This window comes from Myxocyprinus asiaticus, chromosome 25, assembly GCF_019703515.2.
Source record: "Myxocyprinus asiaticus isolate MX2 ecotype Aquarium Trade chromosome 25, UBuf_Myxa_2, whole genome shotgun sequence".
Lineage (NCBI taxonomy): Eukaryota > Metazoa > Chordata > Actinopteri > Cypriniformes > Catostomidae > Myxocyprinus > Myxocyprinus asiaticus.
In genome coordinates, this window is record NC_059368.1 from 46,553,236 (window position 1) to 46,572,253 (window position 19,018).

At 41.3% G+C, this 19,018-nt stretch overlaps 1 protein-coding gene across 1 annotated transcript in view; it reads right to left on the reverse strand.

Moving 5' to 3' along the window:
* Positions 1-19,018, reverse strand: part of cdk19 (cyclin-dependent kinase 19) — a 116,221-nt gene that overhangs the window by 63,880 nt on the left and 33,323 nt on the right. Inside the window, exons 3-4 of the mRNA XM_051655342.1 lie at positions 9,619-9,729; positions 9,167-9,307 (exon numbers count right to left, since the gene is read on the reverse strand). Of these exons, the coding sequence (XP_051511302.1) occupies positions 9,167-9,307; positions 9,619-9,729 (252 nt within the window). The remainder of the gene's footprint in view (positions 1-9,166; positions 9,308-9,618; positions 9,730-19,018) is intronic.

Below are 19,018 nucleotides of genomic sequence, written 5' to 3' on the forward strand. Positions count from 1 at the left end.
CTAATTCCGGTCAGCGCCCGGCAAAGAATCCATTTCTTGCTGCTCTAGTGCAGCCGGAAGCTACTACTGAGCCATCTGTGAAGCCACATAAACCGTGGCCCAAGCATAAGCACCCGCCATCTCAGCACGAAAAACGCGCCGACGGAAAAACCCCGGCCAGGCAGCAGAAACATTTCTGACATGCCCAGCCTCCGACCACAGGATGTGCCGGTGTTGCGCGCAGAGATTCACAGTCTCCTTGCAAAAAACGTGATAGAGACCATCCCCGACTGCGACACACACAGTGGGGTTTACAGCCGTTATTTTCTCTTTCCGAAGAAAGACAGCAGGCTTCGGCTCATTCTAGATCTGAGACACTTGAATCGTGTGCTCATGAAGCACCCATTCAAAATGATAACTCAGAAACAGATCTTATCGCACATCCGATCTCAGGACTGGTTTGCGCCAATAGATCTTAAGGGCATGTACATTTATGTACCAATTGCACCACATCACAGGCGGTTTTTGAGATTCGCGTCCGAGGGAACTGCATATCAATTCAAAGTCCTTCCTTTCGGTCTGACTCTGGCTCCCTGCACATTCACGAAATGTATCGATGCATGTTCGCCCCTTTTTAGGGGTTCGTCTCGACTATGTGAGCATTTGTGCACACCTCACGAGTGAGCCTCTTCGGTGTGTGTCTCAGTTCAAACTGGGGGAAACATTACCACTGAAGTCATTTCAGAGAATGCTGGGTTTTATGGTGGCAGCATCCACTGTCATACTATTAGATCTGTTACACATGAGACCTCTCCAGTACTGGCTCAAGCGGCACGTTCCACATCACGCCTGGAGCCTCGGGCGCATGCGCATCACAGTGACTCGCTGCTGTCTGGCTGCTCAAGCTCCATGGACAGCGCTGGCCTTCTACCAACAGGGTGTTATGCTGGGTCAAATTTTCAGAAGAAAAGTGGTGACCACACATGCATCCAACACAGGTTGGGGCACGGTGTGCGATGGACGCCCGACTTTCGGCACCTGGACAGGTGCAAAACGGGTGTAGCACATCAACCGCCTAGAACTACTGGCTGTCTTTCTAGCTCTGAAAGCTTTTCATTCTGACATTGTTAATCACCATGTTCTGATTCATTCGGACAACACAAAAGTAGTGGCATACATAAATCGCCAAGGTGGACACCGACTGCCACATTTAATGAGCACAACGCCTCTTCCAATGAAGCAGGCGTCATCTCCTATCATTGCGTGTGACACATGTCCCAGGCCGTCTGAATTTCAGAGTGGATCTGTTGTCATGCCAGGGAGTATTACCAGGGGAATGGAGACTTCATCCTCAGACAGTGATGAGGATTTGGGAAGTCGACCTATTCGCCTCTGCAGAGAACGCCCACTGTCCCCTCTGGTACTCCAAGTCCCAAGCCCTGCTGGACATGGACGCGCTGGCTCACAAATGGCCGGCGAAATGCAAGTATGTGTTTCCTCGGTGCACCTGTGCCGAAATGGCCCAATCTGTCCTGGTTTCCGGAGATGATAAAAATACTAGACGGCCCTCCATGGGAAATACCGCTGAGGAGAGACCTTCTCTCTCAAGCGCAAGGAACGATTTGGCATCCCCAGCCAGAGCTGTGGAACCTACTTGTATGGCCCCTGAACGGAGCACATCGGATAAGCCAGAATTGACTCAGTCTGTGATGAATACCATTTTACAGGCTAGAGCACCGTCCACAAGACGCCTCTATGCACTTAAATGGCACATATTTGCAAATTGGTGCTCTTCACGTGGTAAAGACATGGTGAATTGACCCATAGCTGAGATTTTGATATTCCTTCAAGAGCGGCTGGACCTTACCCCGTCTTACCCCATCAACGCTCAAGGTTTATGTAGTGACTATTTCCGCATACCATGCCCTAGAGGCTGGCTCTTCAATAGGCAAACATAATCTAGTCATAATGTTCCTTAGGGGAGCGAGGCACTTGAACCCCCCTCACCCTGCTATGGTGCAGACTTTGGACTTGAATTTGGTGCTGAAGACACAAAAACTCTCTGTTTGAGTCACTGGAATCTTTTGAGCTGTGGGTGCTTTCGTTAAAGACTGCACTCTTATTGGCTTTGGCCTCATTTAAATGGATGATTGACATGCAGGTGCTGTTGGCTGACAACTCATGCCTGGAGTTTGGTCCAGATCTGTCAAAAGCCATCATTAAACCTAGAAATGGCAACGTGCCTAGGGTTTTATCAAAGCCCTTCAGGGCTTAGGTGTTTCATTTGCAAGCCTTCTTTCCCCCACCATTTTATTTCCGATGAAGAGCAATCTATGAGGCATTGTGTACATATGTTGAGTGCACCCATCAGTTTAGGCTGTCAGATCAGATCTTTATTTGTTATGGAGGATGCACAAAAGGAATGTCCGTCTCCAAACAAAGGCTCTCTTGCTTATGAATCGCAGGGTGTGAGTTGCCCTCTTGGTGTCAAAGTGCATTCAACCAGAGGCATGGCCTCTGGATGGTCCTGACAAAACACGTTTGCAAGGTTTTATAACCTGGACTACCGACTATAATCAACACAGCCACCTAATTATATGCTGTTGAACTGCTTCTTTTTAAGTCATAAGCTGTGAGAGGGTTGTGAGAGGGTTAATAATCCATACTGTGTATATCTATATGGTTTATATAGATCCCAGACTACGTTAGATTCCATCTGGCATCCGCCACGTGGTATTTTTCATATACACTTTAATATGACTTATAAGTCATCGGCCTGTTGCTTGTGACTCCTTATGAATATATCTATTTAGTGTTATAACTCTGGGAGTGTAATGCCACGTAGTGCGGTGTGATGGGATATCATTCCCAATAGTGCTTACAGCAATGTCGAGTGAACTGAATCGAAAGGGAACGTCTCCTTTTACACATGTAACCTCGGTTCCCTGAGATGAAGGGAATGAGACATTGCGAAAACTGGCCGCACTACAACTTCTGAGTTTTATAATATGAGTGACATCATTCTTGTCCCTCAGTCAGAATATTTCTGAAGAAATGGCTTATATAGGCCTACTGCACGACTAAAAGGGCAGGGCTCAGACACCATTGCCAATCAGAAGATTAGCATGATTATATAAGGGTTTCAACAAAGTTGTGTAAGGACACTTCCCCCATAGTGCTTACAGCAATGTCTCGTTCCCTTCATCTCAGGGAATCAAGGTTACAAGTAACAGGAGATGTTTTTCTGCGTGCTCATGAGACACAGCATGCAGAAAAAGATGAGGTTGAATCCAGCATTATAATTGCCTGCTTTTTATGTAGTAAAAGAATCTCGGTGCTTCGACACTACGCAACTCAATCACTGGCAAGTGAAATGTTAATATTTACTCGCCAGTGGCTAGTAACAGACATATTTTAGTCGCATAGCGCGAAATTTACTCGCATATGCAAGTGATTTACTCACAATGTAGAGGGCTGATACCGTAAAATAATCTCATTTGAATTATATTCTTGGTGCCAGAGAATACAAGCATTTTTAAATTGTTTTTATTTGTATTTGAAACCTAAAACTCCCTTTCTAATTCAAATAAAGCATATTATCACTTATGACAAATGATTTTAATTTAAAGGTTGTGTGCAATTTTCGGATGTTAAAATCATAACTCATTAGAACCATTTGGAATTTCTGAGTTTCTAGAAATGTATGAACTATTTAATATTCATGATGCTGATAAGGTTTAAAATTCATTCAATAGAATGGCCGACTGCATAGTGTGTGTTGTATGTGCACAGTGTATCGTGTGTCATTTTGGGACACAGCTTGATATTCTGTGGCACTATAAGAACATTACTCTGTTTGCATAGCAACATGGGTTCAACCAATGGCATGAGTTTAGCATAGGACTATCTGTTTATCCGGCCGATAACAGGAAACCTATTTGAAAACTTTCTTCATTATTGCAATTAAGTTTTTTTTTTTTTTTTTTTTTTTTTGCTGTTAGTGGCACATAAATTACACACTTTACCTTATTGTTTCTTATGAAGGGACAATAAAATGGAAAGGACAAATAGAAAAGAAAAAAAACACAGAGGGGTCTTGTGTGTGATGGTGTGTGACCGATTGTAGCATCAGTAAGCAATGATGTCTGCTCATTAATCAAAGACACTTGGGTTTCCATGAGTCTAATGAGGGTGTGCTGCTATGGAAACAGAAAACTCTGCATCTTTGTAATTCACTGATCATAACACTGCCATCTCAAAACAGCTGGTGCCATTTAAGATTTGATAAAAATTGAGGGCCTCAATGATGATTGAAACAACTGACCAGAAATAGAAATTAGATTTAAATGTGGATTAATTTTAATACTTTACATTTTTAGTTTTAAGTTAATTTAGTTTAGTTAATTTATAGTTTTTTAGTTAGTTAAGTTAGTTGATTTAGTTTTACCTATAGGCCTATCTGCAGAAAAGATTTTTCAGTGGTACAAATAGTTTTAATAACAGTAAAATATTATCATATGCTGTCACTGATCATGCCAGTGGAATCATATAAACAAATGTCAGCACATCTTACATATAATAAACCTAAAATAGAATAAATGAATTTAAGAGACCATGAAACAGCATACACATATTATTCAGGACAACAGCAAAAATGAGAGTGTGATGCTGCTTTTAAACAGTTCTATAAATAAGAATATAATTTACAGGACAATTTAGACCATCGACCTTTATTAAAAAAGTAAATTAGGTGAATTTTAACTTCATGTTGCCTTCAAAGAGTGAGAGTCAGAAGGTACTTTAAGACTTGTACTGCTCTCCTAAAGCCTAATAAATCATGCAGGAGTGTCTGGGCAAGAGGATATTTCATTATTTATCTATTTTGCATCCTCTTTTCTCTCTCTCTTTCTGTCACACACAAACACATGCGCACGCACACGCGCGCACACACACACACTTGTGTAACCAGCCTGGTCTCATAAACATTACGGGGAGCGCCAAAAGCAAGTGAAATGGTGCCGTTATCAACAAGGTTTTTAAGGTGAAAATTAAATGGAAGTTTCCATAAGTGAAACGTACCTCCCTAAACTAAAACTTTAACCTAAACCTAAACAATAGAGATCTAAAATCAAATTTAGTACGATTTTTCTGAAAACAAGACCAAATATCTTATGCCATTTTGCTAGTTAAGTAAATGTATCTTGTTTTAAGAATGTTTAGATATTTTTAACTGGAAAACAACACTAAAAACCAATTAAGGAAATGTTTTTTTTTTCTTTTTGCAGTGCGTTCATTCTATGAGAAAATGCTGCAGCCGTGTAACTCATAACTAAGTGTTCTGTTTAGACACACAGGCCCATGAAATAAATAAATACTGCGAAAACTAAAAAAAAACAAAAAAAAAAAACCCTGTTTTCAGAGAATATATCTTGAAATTTCTTAAATTGTATTATTTATTTTGGCAAACTGTTTTCTTGTTTTTTTTAAGAATACATCTAACAACATTTAAAGAAGTTTACGCTTAAAGCAAGTAAAAGATATAGTGTAAAAAGTGTGTTTTTAGGGAGTTTCTTTACTAGAAGTCCTGAGGGCAAAAAGTGTCCATAATTGAAGAAACACCCATAAATAAAAATTAATAATGAATGAAAATGTGACTTGCACAAAAGTGAAATGTTTTTTTCCCCCACACAATATCAAAATTCCCACAAAAGTATTTGAAAACAGAAAATGTGAAATATCCACTGACAGTAGATTTTGGAACTGGCATAAAGGGAGGAAACGCAACAGTTAAACAGCTGTGCGGGCATTTATGCCATTAATACTGATAATCACAAAATGGTCAAATATCAGCCGATGAATCACCCTGGCCAATATATCGGCCTACAAGTGCATAATCCTGGGTCTGCTGTTTCTCAAGAGATGTTGTATTTATTACATCTTTACACAAGAACAGATATAATTGACCATAATTGGTCCAACATATTAAATCTGAGTTTTACCTTCTGCAGTTAAAACTGCAAATGATATCACCAAGACATCTCCAACCACCTGACCACATTCTGGTATGGAATGGCCACTTTTTACAATCCAATCATTTCCCAAGTCCCATCCTAAAGTTTTTTCTTGCTGAATATATTGTTATACCTGAAAAATCACATTAGAGAAGTAAATGTAGCAAATGCTCTTTCATTATGACTTAAAGTAAATTGCTAAGCAGTCTAATTAAATCAATTTTATTACTGACATTTCAACTGTGCACAACATGGAATGATGTGATTACATAACAATGAGGGTGTGACACTTTTCCATTGAATGAGCTGGAGCAGCTTCATTTCAATCCATGTCAGTCCAGGTCTCTGTTCAGAGATCACTGACAAACATTTACGTTTATTTATTTCAGAAAAGACTATCCAGATTATTTCTTGAAAAGTTAAGTTCAAAACATTTGGAAAAAATTGAATCCGATAGAAATCAGTCTACATGAACACACTGGTGTGCAGAGTTACCGAGCTGGTGCAAACTTACATCTATATGATCGTTTGCATTGAGACATTTTCCAAGAACATGTCATGCGATTTTTTTAAATTTTTTTTTATTTCTTTTTTAATTAGTCTTTAAAAGTAATCAAATCTACTCAAATGCTCTTAAGTGTCCATTTACTCTGTTGTTTGATATGCTGCTTCACTCGTGTGCCATCTGCAGCAGAAAGCCGTTCACACATGTGCCAGAAGATATGCCTCTAATCATCATTCTTTTGTCTGTGTTCTACCCATTAACACTCTTTTATACACCCATCTCTGCAGTAGTAGCAGTGTTATTGTAAATAACAATAACAGAGTGTAATCGGTACATATTATGGCCATGTATCGCGTGTAAGCACATTAGCGCCATGAATTCAGAATGTAAACATTACAAATTACACATTATCTACAGCATATAAATTACTTTAAATCATCATCGAGTGATTAAAACAGACTTTTTTACTGAACTCATGTTAATTCTAGAATGAGTCATTGATAACACATTTTAATGTTATATTAGTTGATGTTTTACATGTAGTCTTGAGCGTCCTCATATTTAAATATACCTCTAAACACCTCCCACAGCGGTGCAGTCGGTGTCTGAATGTCTGCAAACAGTTTGTCGTTGCCCGACAGTTAATCGCATGACAGTCAAGTGAAGAAGAACGCTGCTGTGAGCGTCTAACAACATCAAGCTCTCCAAAACTGTGCCTGTTCTGACAATTTTGAAGGATTGTTATTTATTCATTAACATGGAACAACCATGTAGTTATATTTAGAAGTATTTATATATATATATATATATATATATATATATATATATATATATATATATATATAAATAATACAGGATACTGGGGCAAGTTGTAATTCTCACAAGGGCTGTAGGATTTAAAGTCAAAAGTCCAATTGTGTTTTCTCTAGCAGAGATAATTTTCTAGTTTTCTCTAGTATGTTGGTTTCGAATACCCTAGTTCAAAACCCTCTTAAATTGAATAATTTTTGTGAATTTCACCAAAGTAAATTTGCACTTTAAGCATTTTTACGTAATAGTTGTTGGTTAAACAAGCAAACCAGACCAGCATACATTAAGGAAAGGGTCAACTAAATTATAAAAGCAGATTCTTTTTAAAAGGTTTAAATATGTTTTTAAGATAAAGGTAAATTCAGGTTGGGGAATGTTGTCATACTTTATTGGGGTGTGTTGTCATGTGTTTTAAATTTCATGAATGTATACAATTTCTCAATTATAATATTTGCTGGACAAAATTATGTTTTAGATTTTTGTTGCTTCTTGAATCGTCTAGTGCCTCATAATTTATTTATTTCGCTGAAAAGCCTAAAATAGGCTATTAAATGTAGATAGATTTAAAGAGAGAGATACATTTTGTTTGTGGTTGTGACAGGGGAATGTGTTTCCTCCAATGTTCACGTGAAACATGTCACTGGTTTAATGGCAACAAAGTGCCTCTGGTAAGAAACCTCTTTAAGTTTTTCATTGAAACCTGTTTGGTTGTAAAGAGCAATGTCTCTAGTTTCATTTGATATGCCGCTTTAAAAACATTAATTTTTCACGAGTCAGCACGCTAATAAACATGAAGTCCACATACGTGGATTTTGAGACATTATTCCCTCAAAAATTGAAAAAACATGTTAGTTATTTTGAATCATTTTCAACACTAACACATCTGTGGGTCATTTCGCTTCATTTTAATTAATGACAATAAATTGTTATATTATATTTTGTTATCACTGAACAGTATGGTTCTATTCATTAACATTAAAATGCATAATACAAATGTATAAAATGTGAATGTAAAAATTCTAAGTCAAATTTATTTTCATCAATGCAAACTACAAAAAAAAACAAAAAAAAAACATCCTGAAAGCACTTTCACCTTTTCTCCAGCACAACCATCACTGCACAAATACCAGTGACTTCACAGTTCTTATGCAACTTTCACTTTCTACTTACTTTGACTGTAAAATATTTCCTTATGTAAGCACATTTGTGTAAATGGTTGGAAAACTTGGCCAATCTTTTGAATAAAGCCAAAATACACCTTCTCAAAACTTGTGTTCCCATTGACAGATTTCCTGCAGAATTTGCATGTGACAGAGTTTTCATTTTTTGGTGAACAATCCATTTACATGAGTGTAGAACTCTCAGCTCCATTTAAAGTCAAATCAAAATAGACCCTGTTTATTACTTTAATACATGTGCATGGTCTTTTTTTTAATCATTCATTGGTGGCCATTATCCCAAATAATCTTTTTTTCATTTTTTGTAATCTTTTATCAAAATGTAATAACAAGCTCCCTCTCTGAAACAATTATGAACATCACAATACCTGCTTTGGCTTCGATTTGAACTATTTCCATTGGTGGAGCAGAAACAGACAAAAATATCTGGTCATATTGTGTCCAAAAAGGATTATATTCGATATTCGATATGCGATATTAACTTATTGTTTACAGACCTGTAATAACACTCACAATCATGTTGTTTTTCTGATTGCCTGTGGCCTCATGCCTACGGACCAATTACAGTCGTGCTGATATTCAGAACAAAGGCACTCTTGCTCATGTGATATTGTATTAATATGTGGCTGGATAAAGCCACACTTTGAATGAATTGGGTTAACTCCCATGACACGTGCACTCACCAGATCTCTGTGCAGGACCCAGTTAGCATGCAGGTAATGGATGCCGTCTAAGATCTGGTAGAGCAGTGACTTCACCATCCCCCTCGGTAGCTGCATGGGCTTCTTATTGGCTTTTGATGCTCGATGAAACTTTATGATGTGCTACAACACAGGAAAGAGTAAAAACTTGTGAGCGTTTGCAAGCGTGTCTAAGTTCCCTGAAGAAAAGACCAACATATGTTGCGTTTTGGATGCTGGTGTTCCCACCAGGCCCAATACTTATGACTTTCTTTCATGAAACACAGAAATATTAGACAGAATGTTCAGCCTCATTCTGCATGTGTGGTATGTGTGTGTGTGTCTGTGTGTATGTGTATGTGTCTGTGTGTGTTTGTGTGTGTGTATATATATGTATGTGTGTGTGTGTATGTGTGTGTGTGTGTGTGTGTGTGTGTATGTTTGTGTATACTCACCCACAGATCATGCTCAGCGTAGTCAAACAGCAGCCAGACTTTACGGTCGCTGTGGGACAGAAATACTTTCTGCAGGGCGATAACATTTGGATGCTTCAGCTCCCGCAGCAACTGCAGAAAAAGAGAGAAGACGTATTTATTCTGACCTGCTCATTCTCCAGGCATTTATAATATAGATAGCCATATACATAGAGGGCCTTTACGTGAGATAATATGCAGCAACCTTCTTCAATATGAACATTTGATTAATCTGCTAATACGTTTTTAAAACATGTCTCATATTTCTTCTCACGCATGCTCTTTACTGACGCTGTGAAGAAAATAAAAAAAATTAATAGGGGCAAAAATACTTGTAACTGCGAGAAAATCGTTTATTTTATTAACTGTTTATTTATACAGGGGGAAAAAACAGAGTTTAAGAGCAAAAACAATGTTTTCCAGGCCCAAATCAGAAGATCTGATTTTCAATGGGTTCCTGTCCTACAGGCAAAAAGAAGAGGAGAAAGAAAAGGAAAAGAAAGAAAAGTAGTAAGAATAAGGATCAATGATAAACAGTGGAAAAAAGGGGGTGAGGGGGATAAACATTTAGTGGGGGAAAAAAGCAACAAAGACAATAAGCAAGCCAGAAAAAGAAAAAAAAAAAAGATTAAAAAAAGAGAAGAAAAAAAAAGAGAGAAAAAAAGACTTAAATTGGTCATTGGCAAATAAGTTTGTCTGAGGTGATAAAAATGAGAAATATTTTAAAAATCTAGTTTAAAACGCATCAAGTTCGTAGAAATGTACATTTTTTTTTTTTTTTTTTTTTACAAATATCATTAATTTTTAAATCAAGAAAATCAAGATGTTTTCTCTGGGTTACACCAAATGACCAGAACAAAATGTGACTTTTCATAACAAAGTCTAAATATTGATATTTCATGATATGACAAAATATACACTCACCGGCCACTTTATTAGGTACACCTGTACATCTACTTTTTCATGCGATTATCTAATCAGCCAATCATGTGGCAGTAGTGTAATGTATAAAATCATGCAGATACAGGTCAGGAGCTTCAGTTAACTTTCACATCAACCATCAGAATGGGGAAAAAAATTTGATCTCAGTGATTTCGACCATGGCATGATTGTTGGTGCCAGATGGGCTGTTTTGTTTTTTCTTGTTTTTTTCTATTAACATTTTTTATTGATTCAAATAGTTGACAAAGAAAAACAAAACAAATATACATTGAATCAACATTTAACTCCCTCTATTACCCTTCCCCAATCACCAACACCACCCCGACCCCCAACGAACACCCCCGTGGTCACACATAAGTACACCACACACACACACACACACACAAGTAATAATAATAATTTTTAAAAAAAGAATATAATAATCATACACATCTAAAACTACAACTCTCTCTCCACAGCCCCTCCCCAAGAGTCCCCCAAAAACTCCAAATAACGGCCCCATTTCCCATCAAATGACTCCCAGATCACCAGCCTTCTATATGACACCTTCTCAAAAGCAGCCACCCTCCCCATCTCCGCGCACCTCTCCCGAAATGAGGGCGCTCCAGCCGACTTCCATTCCCTTTAAACAATCTGTCTGCCTGCCATCACCCTGGTCAGAACCCAATTTTTTATGTGTTTATCCCCTATTTTGATGACCACCCCATCGCCTAAAATATAGCATCTGGATGCCCAATCCAAGTGCCCAACACGTCACGCACAAAACTCTGAACCTTCAACCAAAATTCTTGGATCTTAACACACACCCAAAAAACATGGGTTGTGTCTCCATCTTCTGATTGGCATCACCAGCAGGTGGGTGTGTCCTTAAGACCAAGCCTATACAATCTAGAGGGGGTCCAGTAGAATCGATTTAAAATCTTGATTTGCATAAGGCGCACCCTTGCATCTCTAGATACAGACTTGACATTTTTTAGAATCCTAGCCCACACTCCCTCCTCCAGTACCAAGTTTAAATCTTTCTCCCATAATCTCTTGAGAGAAGTTAAAGCTCCATCCCCCAGACTCTGAATTAGCAGGGAGTAATACACTGATGCCTCATGACCATTTCCAAAATCACCACTTTCAGAATATCTGCAGCTTTAGGGGGTGTATGCTACTCCCAAAAATAGTACAGAGCAGGTGGCGCATCTGTAAATACCTAAAGAACTGAGATCTGGGAATCCCAAAATGTGGAACCATATTTTCAAAGGATCTCAACACTCCACTCTCATATAAGTCACCGAGTGTATTAACCTCCCTCACAATCCACTCTGACCAACAGAAAGGGGACTTATTAATACATAATTTAGGGTTCAGCCATATGCTTGAGGCAATATTTAAATAAATATCTGAATTAAACACCCTGGACACTTTTGTCCATACCGAGTGCAAATGCGAGATAACGGGGTGTAACTTCTCAGATTAGTTTGATAGAAGGCTTTGCAATGGCAAAATAGGGGCAAGAACTTCCTGTTCAATACAAAACCAGGGAGGGGCTCTCTCAGGTGGAAGCAACCAATGAGACAAATGTCCGAGACAGAATGCATAATAATAAAACAAAATCTTGGGTAGGCCTAGCCCACCTTTGTCAATCGGTTATGTAAATTATTGAAATGTAATCTGGGACTTAATCCACCCAATAAAAGTACTCCCAAACCCGTATATTTCCAAAAATTTAAAAAGATAATCCTATTCTACCATATCAAATGCCTTTTCGGCGTCAAGTGAAACGGCAGCGACCGGAGTCTGATCATTTGCCACTGACCACATAATATTGATGAAACGCCTAATGTTATCAGAAGAGCTACGGCCCCGAATAAACCCCACCTGATCTATATGTATAAGAGGTGTCATAACTTTACTTAATCGGTAAGCCAGAATTTTTTACAATATTTTTACATCTGGTTGGATCAGGGAAATTGGACGGTAACTCTTACACTCGCTTGGATCTTTTTCGTTTTTAAGAATCAGACTGATCCGGGCTTGTGTCATGGTTGGCGGAAGCTTTCCATTCTTTAATGATTCTGTATAAACTTCTAACAAAAGTGGAGCCACTTCTGTAGCATAAGATCTAAAAAATTCAGCGGCAAAGCCGTCTGGCCCCGGAGCCTTGCCTGTAGGCAAGGCCTTAATTACCTTATCAAGCTCTTCCAAGTTTATCTCAGAATCAATAAAATGATTTTGCTCAGTCGTCAGTTTGGGGAGTTCTAATGGTTCTACAAAGTTTCTAACATCTTCATCAGTAGACAAAGATGTGGAACTATAGAGATCAAGATAGAATTCTTTAAAAGCATTATTAATATCAATGGCCAAGGTAAATATTTCACCACCAGCAGATTTCACTGAGGGAATGGTAGAAAAAGTCTCTCTCTGCTTTATATATCTAGCCAAAAGCTTCCCTGCTTTGTCCCCTGTAACACAACTTCACAGCAGAAGGGAAGGAGAACACAGGGAAGTGGGTTTTCCAGGCTCAGGTAAGATTTTAATTGGCCACTTCAATGCTTTACAACTTCACAAACTCATCAGCTTCACAGGCACGTAGTCACTTAAACACATCAGCTTCACAAACACAACAGATTAAACGCAACAGCTTCAGGAACCCCGTGGCCTTCATTGTGCCAGACTCTCTCTCCCCACTGCTGGTGGCATGGCTGCTTATATGCCGCTCTCCCCATGCTCACTGGAATAAGAGCTAGCTCAGGAGCAAGTGCCCTTACCGCTTTCTCTCTCTCCGGACGGATGCTTGACTCAGGCCGGGGAGACATCCGGCCTGTCTACCACTCCCCCCCCATTTCTGGAAAGGAAGTCGGCGACAGCCATCTGTGCTCCCGGTCTGTGGACCACCTTGAACTTAAACGGCTGAAGAGCCAGATACCAACGGGTGATCAGTGCACTGGTATCTTTCGAGCGGTGGAGCCATTGGAGTGGGGTGTGATCCAAGCAGAGGGTGAAGGCCCTCCCCAACAGGTAGTACCGGAGAGTGAGGACCGCCCACTTGATGGCAAGACACTCCTTTTCTATGGTGCTGTACTTAGTCTCCCAGCGAGAGCTTACAGCTAATGTAGAGCACTGGGCACTCCTCCCCCTCCACCACCTGTGAGAGTATGGCCCCCAGCCCTCTGTCTGAAGTGTCCGTCTGCAAGAAAAAAGGGAGAGAGAAATCAGGTGAATGTAAAAGCGGCCCCCCGCAAAGTGCGGCTTTAACCTGCATGAATGCCTGTTGACACTGCTCTGTCCACTGGACTGGGTCTGGAGCTCCCTTTTTAGTGAGATCAGTCAGCGGGCTGGTGACATCCGAATAATTAGGCACGAATCTTCTATAATAGCCAGCCAGCCCCAGGAACTGTCTCACCCCCTTTTTGGTCTTGGGCCTCGGACAGGTCACAATTGCCGCAGTCTTGTCAATTTGGGGACGCACCTGCCCATAGCTCAAGTGGAACCCCAGATACCGTACCTCCAGCCTCCCAATCGTGCACTTCTTGGGGTTTACTGTGAGTCCCGCTCATCGCAGCAATCGCAGAACCGCCCTCAGATGCTGTATGTGCCGCTGCCAATCATTGCTGTAAATGATGATGTCATCTAAATAGGCAGCGGCGTAAGCCAAATGCGGTCTTAGGATTCGGTCCATGAAACGCTGAAACATAGCCGGGGCTCCAAACAAACAGAACGGAAGTGTCACAAATTGGTGTAATTCAAACAGTGTGGAGAAGTTTGTTTTTTCATAGGAAATTGGTGTCAAGGGGATCTGCCAATAACCCTTTGTCAAATCCAGTGTCGAATAAAATCGAGCAGTGCCCAACCGATCGAGCAACACATCAATGAGAGGCATTGGGTACGTGTCAAATTTAGACACCGCGTTGACTTTTATGACTATAATCCACACAGAACCCTACAGACCCGTTGCTCTTAAGAACTAGAACAACCGTCTGGACCAATCGCTGTGGGATTCCACTATTACCCCCATATCGAGCATTGCATCCAATTCTCCCTGGACAATTTTCTTTTTGTGCTTGGGCAATCGGTAGGGACGGCTACGTACCACCACCCCCGCTCGGTCTCAATGTGGTGCTGGATGAGGTTCGTACGACCTGGTAGAGGGGAAAACACATCTGCAAACTCCTGTTGCAACTTGGCAAACTCTGCAAGTTGATACGGTGAGAGGTGGTCTCTGCAAGTGACCGGGGTGAAATAATTGTATTTTGTATTCACCTCCGGCCCGAGTTCTGCCCTCTCCGAAACTACCGTAGCCAACGTCACAGCGACCGCCTCCCTCCACAATTTCAGGAGGTTGAGGTGATATATTTGACGGTTCGCTTAACCTCATAATCGAGATCCCCCACTCGTCGTGTGACCTCAAAGGGTCCTTGCCACTTGGCGAGTAATTTGGAGCTCGTTATGGGGAGTAATACGAGTACCTTATCTCCCGGTGCAAATTCCCGTAGCCGAGTTCCCCTGTCATACAGTCGGCTCTGTCGTTCTTGAGCTTGGAGCAAATTCTCCTGTGTTAGTTTCCCCAGAGTGTGGAATTTTGCTCTCAGATCAAGGACGTATTGAATTTCATTCTTGCTGTTTGAAGGTCCCTCCTCCAAAGCTTCACATATGACATCAAGCATGCTGCATGGGCCCCGCCCATACAGCAGCTCGAATGGGTAAAACCATTTGTCCCAATTTCTAGCATCCTCATGCATGAATTTACGAATCATGTACTCGGTTTTGTTAAATCACTCTGCTAGGCCATCTGTCTGTGGATGGTAAATGCTGGTGCAGATTGATTTAATGCCCAATAATTCGTAAAGCTCACGTAGTGTCCGTGACATAAAGGTTGTGCCCTGATTGGTGAGGATTTCTTTTGGATTCCAAACCCAGGAGATTATTTTGAAGAGTGCATCCGCAACACTATGTGCTAAGATGCTGCATAGAGGCACTGCTTCCGGATATCGCGTTGCATAGTCCACTAGGACCAATACAAAGCGATGTCCGTGTGATGACTGCTGTAATGGCCCAACGAGGTCCATGCGAATTCTCTCGAAGGGGACCTCGATCAGCGGAAGGGGGTGCAATGGCGCTTTTGGGGTGGCCGGTGGATTCACCAGCTGACATTCGCGGCATGCCGCACACCACCTGCGAACATCGCCGCCAATGCCCAGCCAATAAAAAGGTCTATTAGGCGGTTCAGTGTTTTTCTTTCCCCTAGATGACCCGCCATGGGATTATAATGAGCCACCTGGAACACCGTTTACTGATGGCTCCGCGGTATTAAGAGCTGGGTTGTATCTTCCTTTGTTTGAGCGTCCTGCGTCACTCTATACAACCGCTCATTTATAATTGCGAAATATGGATATGAAAGTGCGACATTCGGCTGGAGTTGCTGACCATCGATCACTCTCACTTGGTAAAAGGCGTGCTTGAGGGTTTTGTCTCATGACTGCTCCAAAGGGAAATCCCCTTCAGGAAATCTCCTGAGGATGGGAGGGGCTGCAACCTCTCACCCCTCACGTCATCCTGACGTGGAACTGACGAAGATGGCCCCGGCTCCACCTCCCCTGCCAGAGCATCGCACATTTCACATCTCATTGCTTTTGTGCAGGACCCATCCACGTATATTCCCTTTAATACATTTCTAAATTCAGGCCAATTAGTCCCCAAAATCAGTGGATGGGTGAGGCGGGAACTAACCATGGCCTCCACTCTATGTTTTGTTCCCCAAAATTTTATCATAAGGGTCACCACGGGGTAATCATGAATATCCCCATGCACACACTTCACCCTCACCCTTTTGGTTGTGCCCAAAGCCTCACGTTGAACCAAGCGTTGGTGGATAGTGGTTTGATTACAACCCGTGTCCACCAATGCTTGGTGAGTACCTCCCTTGCCTCTTACCACTATCCGGTATGCTCTGGCCTGATCGGGGGTAACCTGAGAAGTGTCAGGGATCCGGACCACCGTCCCCAACTCAATCACCGGGCACTGATCCCGGAAGTGTCCCGGATCCCCGCAACTCCAACAGACCAGCCCAGGCGCCACGCCTGCACCTGTGTCGGTGGACACTTCCACCTGAAGGGGAGAGCGGCGGGGCACTGCAGCTGCTGTGGGTGGTGCAAACCCCCGCGTGCAGGGAACTGGCTCCGGTGGTGGGACTTCTCACTTCCGTGGGGCAGGAATGGGCTCTGGGGAGAGAGCAGAGTGAGAGAGAAGAGGGGAGGGGGAAGAGAATGTGGAAAACATAGAGGGAGGGGAGAGAGAGTGGGAGGGAGGGCTCTTCCGCCCTCGGGTATGCCATCATATGGTCCTCCGCCAATTGGACTGCTTCCTCCAGCAATGCCGGGCAGTGACACTGGACCCATTCCGCCATCCTCTCCAGTAGTCGATGGATCAGCTGCTCCAGTGGCACCTGGTCAATAATTCCCTCGACGTCGCGGTCCCCCGCCAGCAGTCATTTTCACAGGCATGTAGTCACTTAAACACATCAGCTTCACAAACACAACAGATTAAACACAACAGCTTCAGGAGCACCGTGGCCTTCCTTGTGCCAGACTCTCTCTCCCCACTGCTGGTGGCGTGGCTGCTTTGATTCCAGTTAGCATGGGGAGAGCGGCATATGAGAGAGGTGTTAAACATAATCTAGCTCAGGTGCAAGCACCCTTACCGCTTTCTCTCTCTCTGGATGGATGCTTGACCACACCCCCACTGCCACACCCCTGAATCAAAATATCAATATATATATATATATATATATATATATATATATATATATATATATATATATATATATATATAAAATATTCAATCGGGTTAATTCTCTGAGGCCATCAGATGACATTCCGTGCTTCAGCTCTGCCTCGGCACTTTTAATATTCCCTTCCAACTCCACAAGTTCTCGTGCTTTCGATTCTTTGGTGAATGAGGCATACTGTATGATCCGACCCCTATGAACCGCCTTAAGTGCCTCCCAAGCCACACCCACAGAGTATGCTGAGGACCAGTTTGTCTCCATATAAACATTGATTTCAACCTTTAGCATTCGTTGGAATTCAGGATTTTGCAAAAGGGATACATTAAAGTGCCAACTATATGATTTCTTTTTCTCCGTATATGGCAACACCTATAAACTCACCAGGGCATGATCTGAGACTAAGTTGTTTCCAATTGAGCAATCCAAACATGAAATAAGTGACATAGATATAAAAAAAATCTATTCTAGAATAAATCTTATGGACTGATGAAAAGAATGTATAGTCCCTACCAGATGGGTTCAATAGTCTCCAAATATCTGTAACCCTGTACGACCAAGATTTTTACACATCCTGTGAAGCGTCAATGTTGCTCTAGGGGGCTTACACATGTTTGCTTCACTATGATCAAGGACTGAGTCCATCAATAGATTAAAGTCTCCTCCCAATATTACATCATGAGGGGTGCCAGCGGTTTGCAATATCCCTTCAAGATCTATAAAAAAGCCCTGATCATCAGCGTTAGGTGTGTAAATATTAGCCAAAATCAACTTTTTCTCCTGAATTTCTGCTAAAACAATAATGACTCTTCCTAATTTAACTTTACTCTGTTTGAGACATTTGAATTGTAGATGTTTACTTATCAATGTAATGACTCCCCTGCTCTTACTTGAGCCAGCACTAAAGAAAACATGTCCACCCCATACCTTCCCAAATTTTTCAGCTTCCTGCGGGGAAAGATACACTATATCATACACATGAAGAAACACTATATCATATTTCTTTCGTTTAAGAAAAGAATTAACCTTTCTTCTTTTTACATTTCATTCACATTCCATGTGGAGAGAGATAATCCACTCATATTAACATCTGACATTTTGACATATTAGAAAAAATAGATTGTGTGTCAAAAATAAAATTATAAAGACCACATTCCACATTAGTGCAACAATCGAACTTCCCCCTGAACCAAACAAACAGAAAAAAGAAAAACATGTGCATTAACCCCGTGCAAGAGAGCGCCAACCGGTGTCCATCCCTCTAAACTCAAACAGTCCATGTACGCCTATGAGAGCCCCCGTGACAACTTTGCCATTGGATTGCTCATGTCCGGTATTTCTATTCAAATTTTGTGAGACAGAATTACATAACAAAAGAAAATCTATAAAACAAACTCCAGCCAATAGGCGGGATAAAAAAAAGAATGTGTAGATTCATCCACATAACTGTCCCGAAGCTCCAACCACTAGCAGAACCAGCACAAAAAACATTCAGTTTCTTCAGGCAGTTAAGCGGATGTTCAATGAGCCGGCTGTTACATGGGTGCAACACATGACCTAATCACTTCAGTGTCCTGCAAGAAATACTCCACAAGACAAACTCCAACCGATAGGAGGCATAAGCACAAAGAACATGCAGATTCTTCCACAACACTGTCCCAAAGGTGT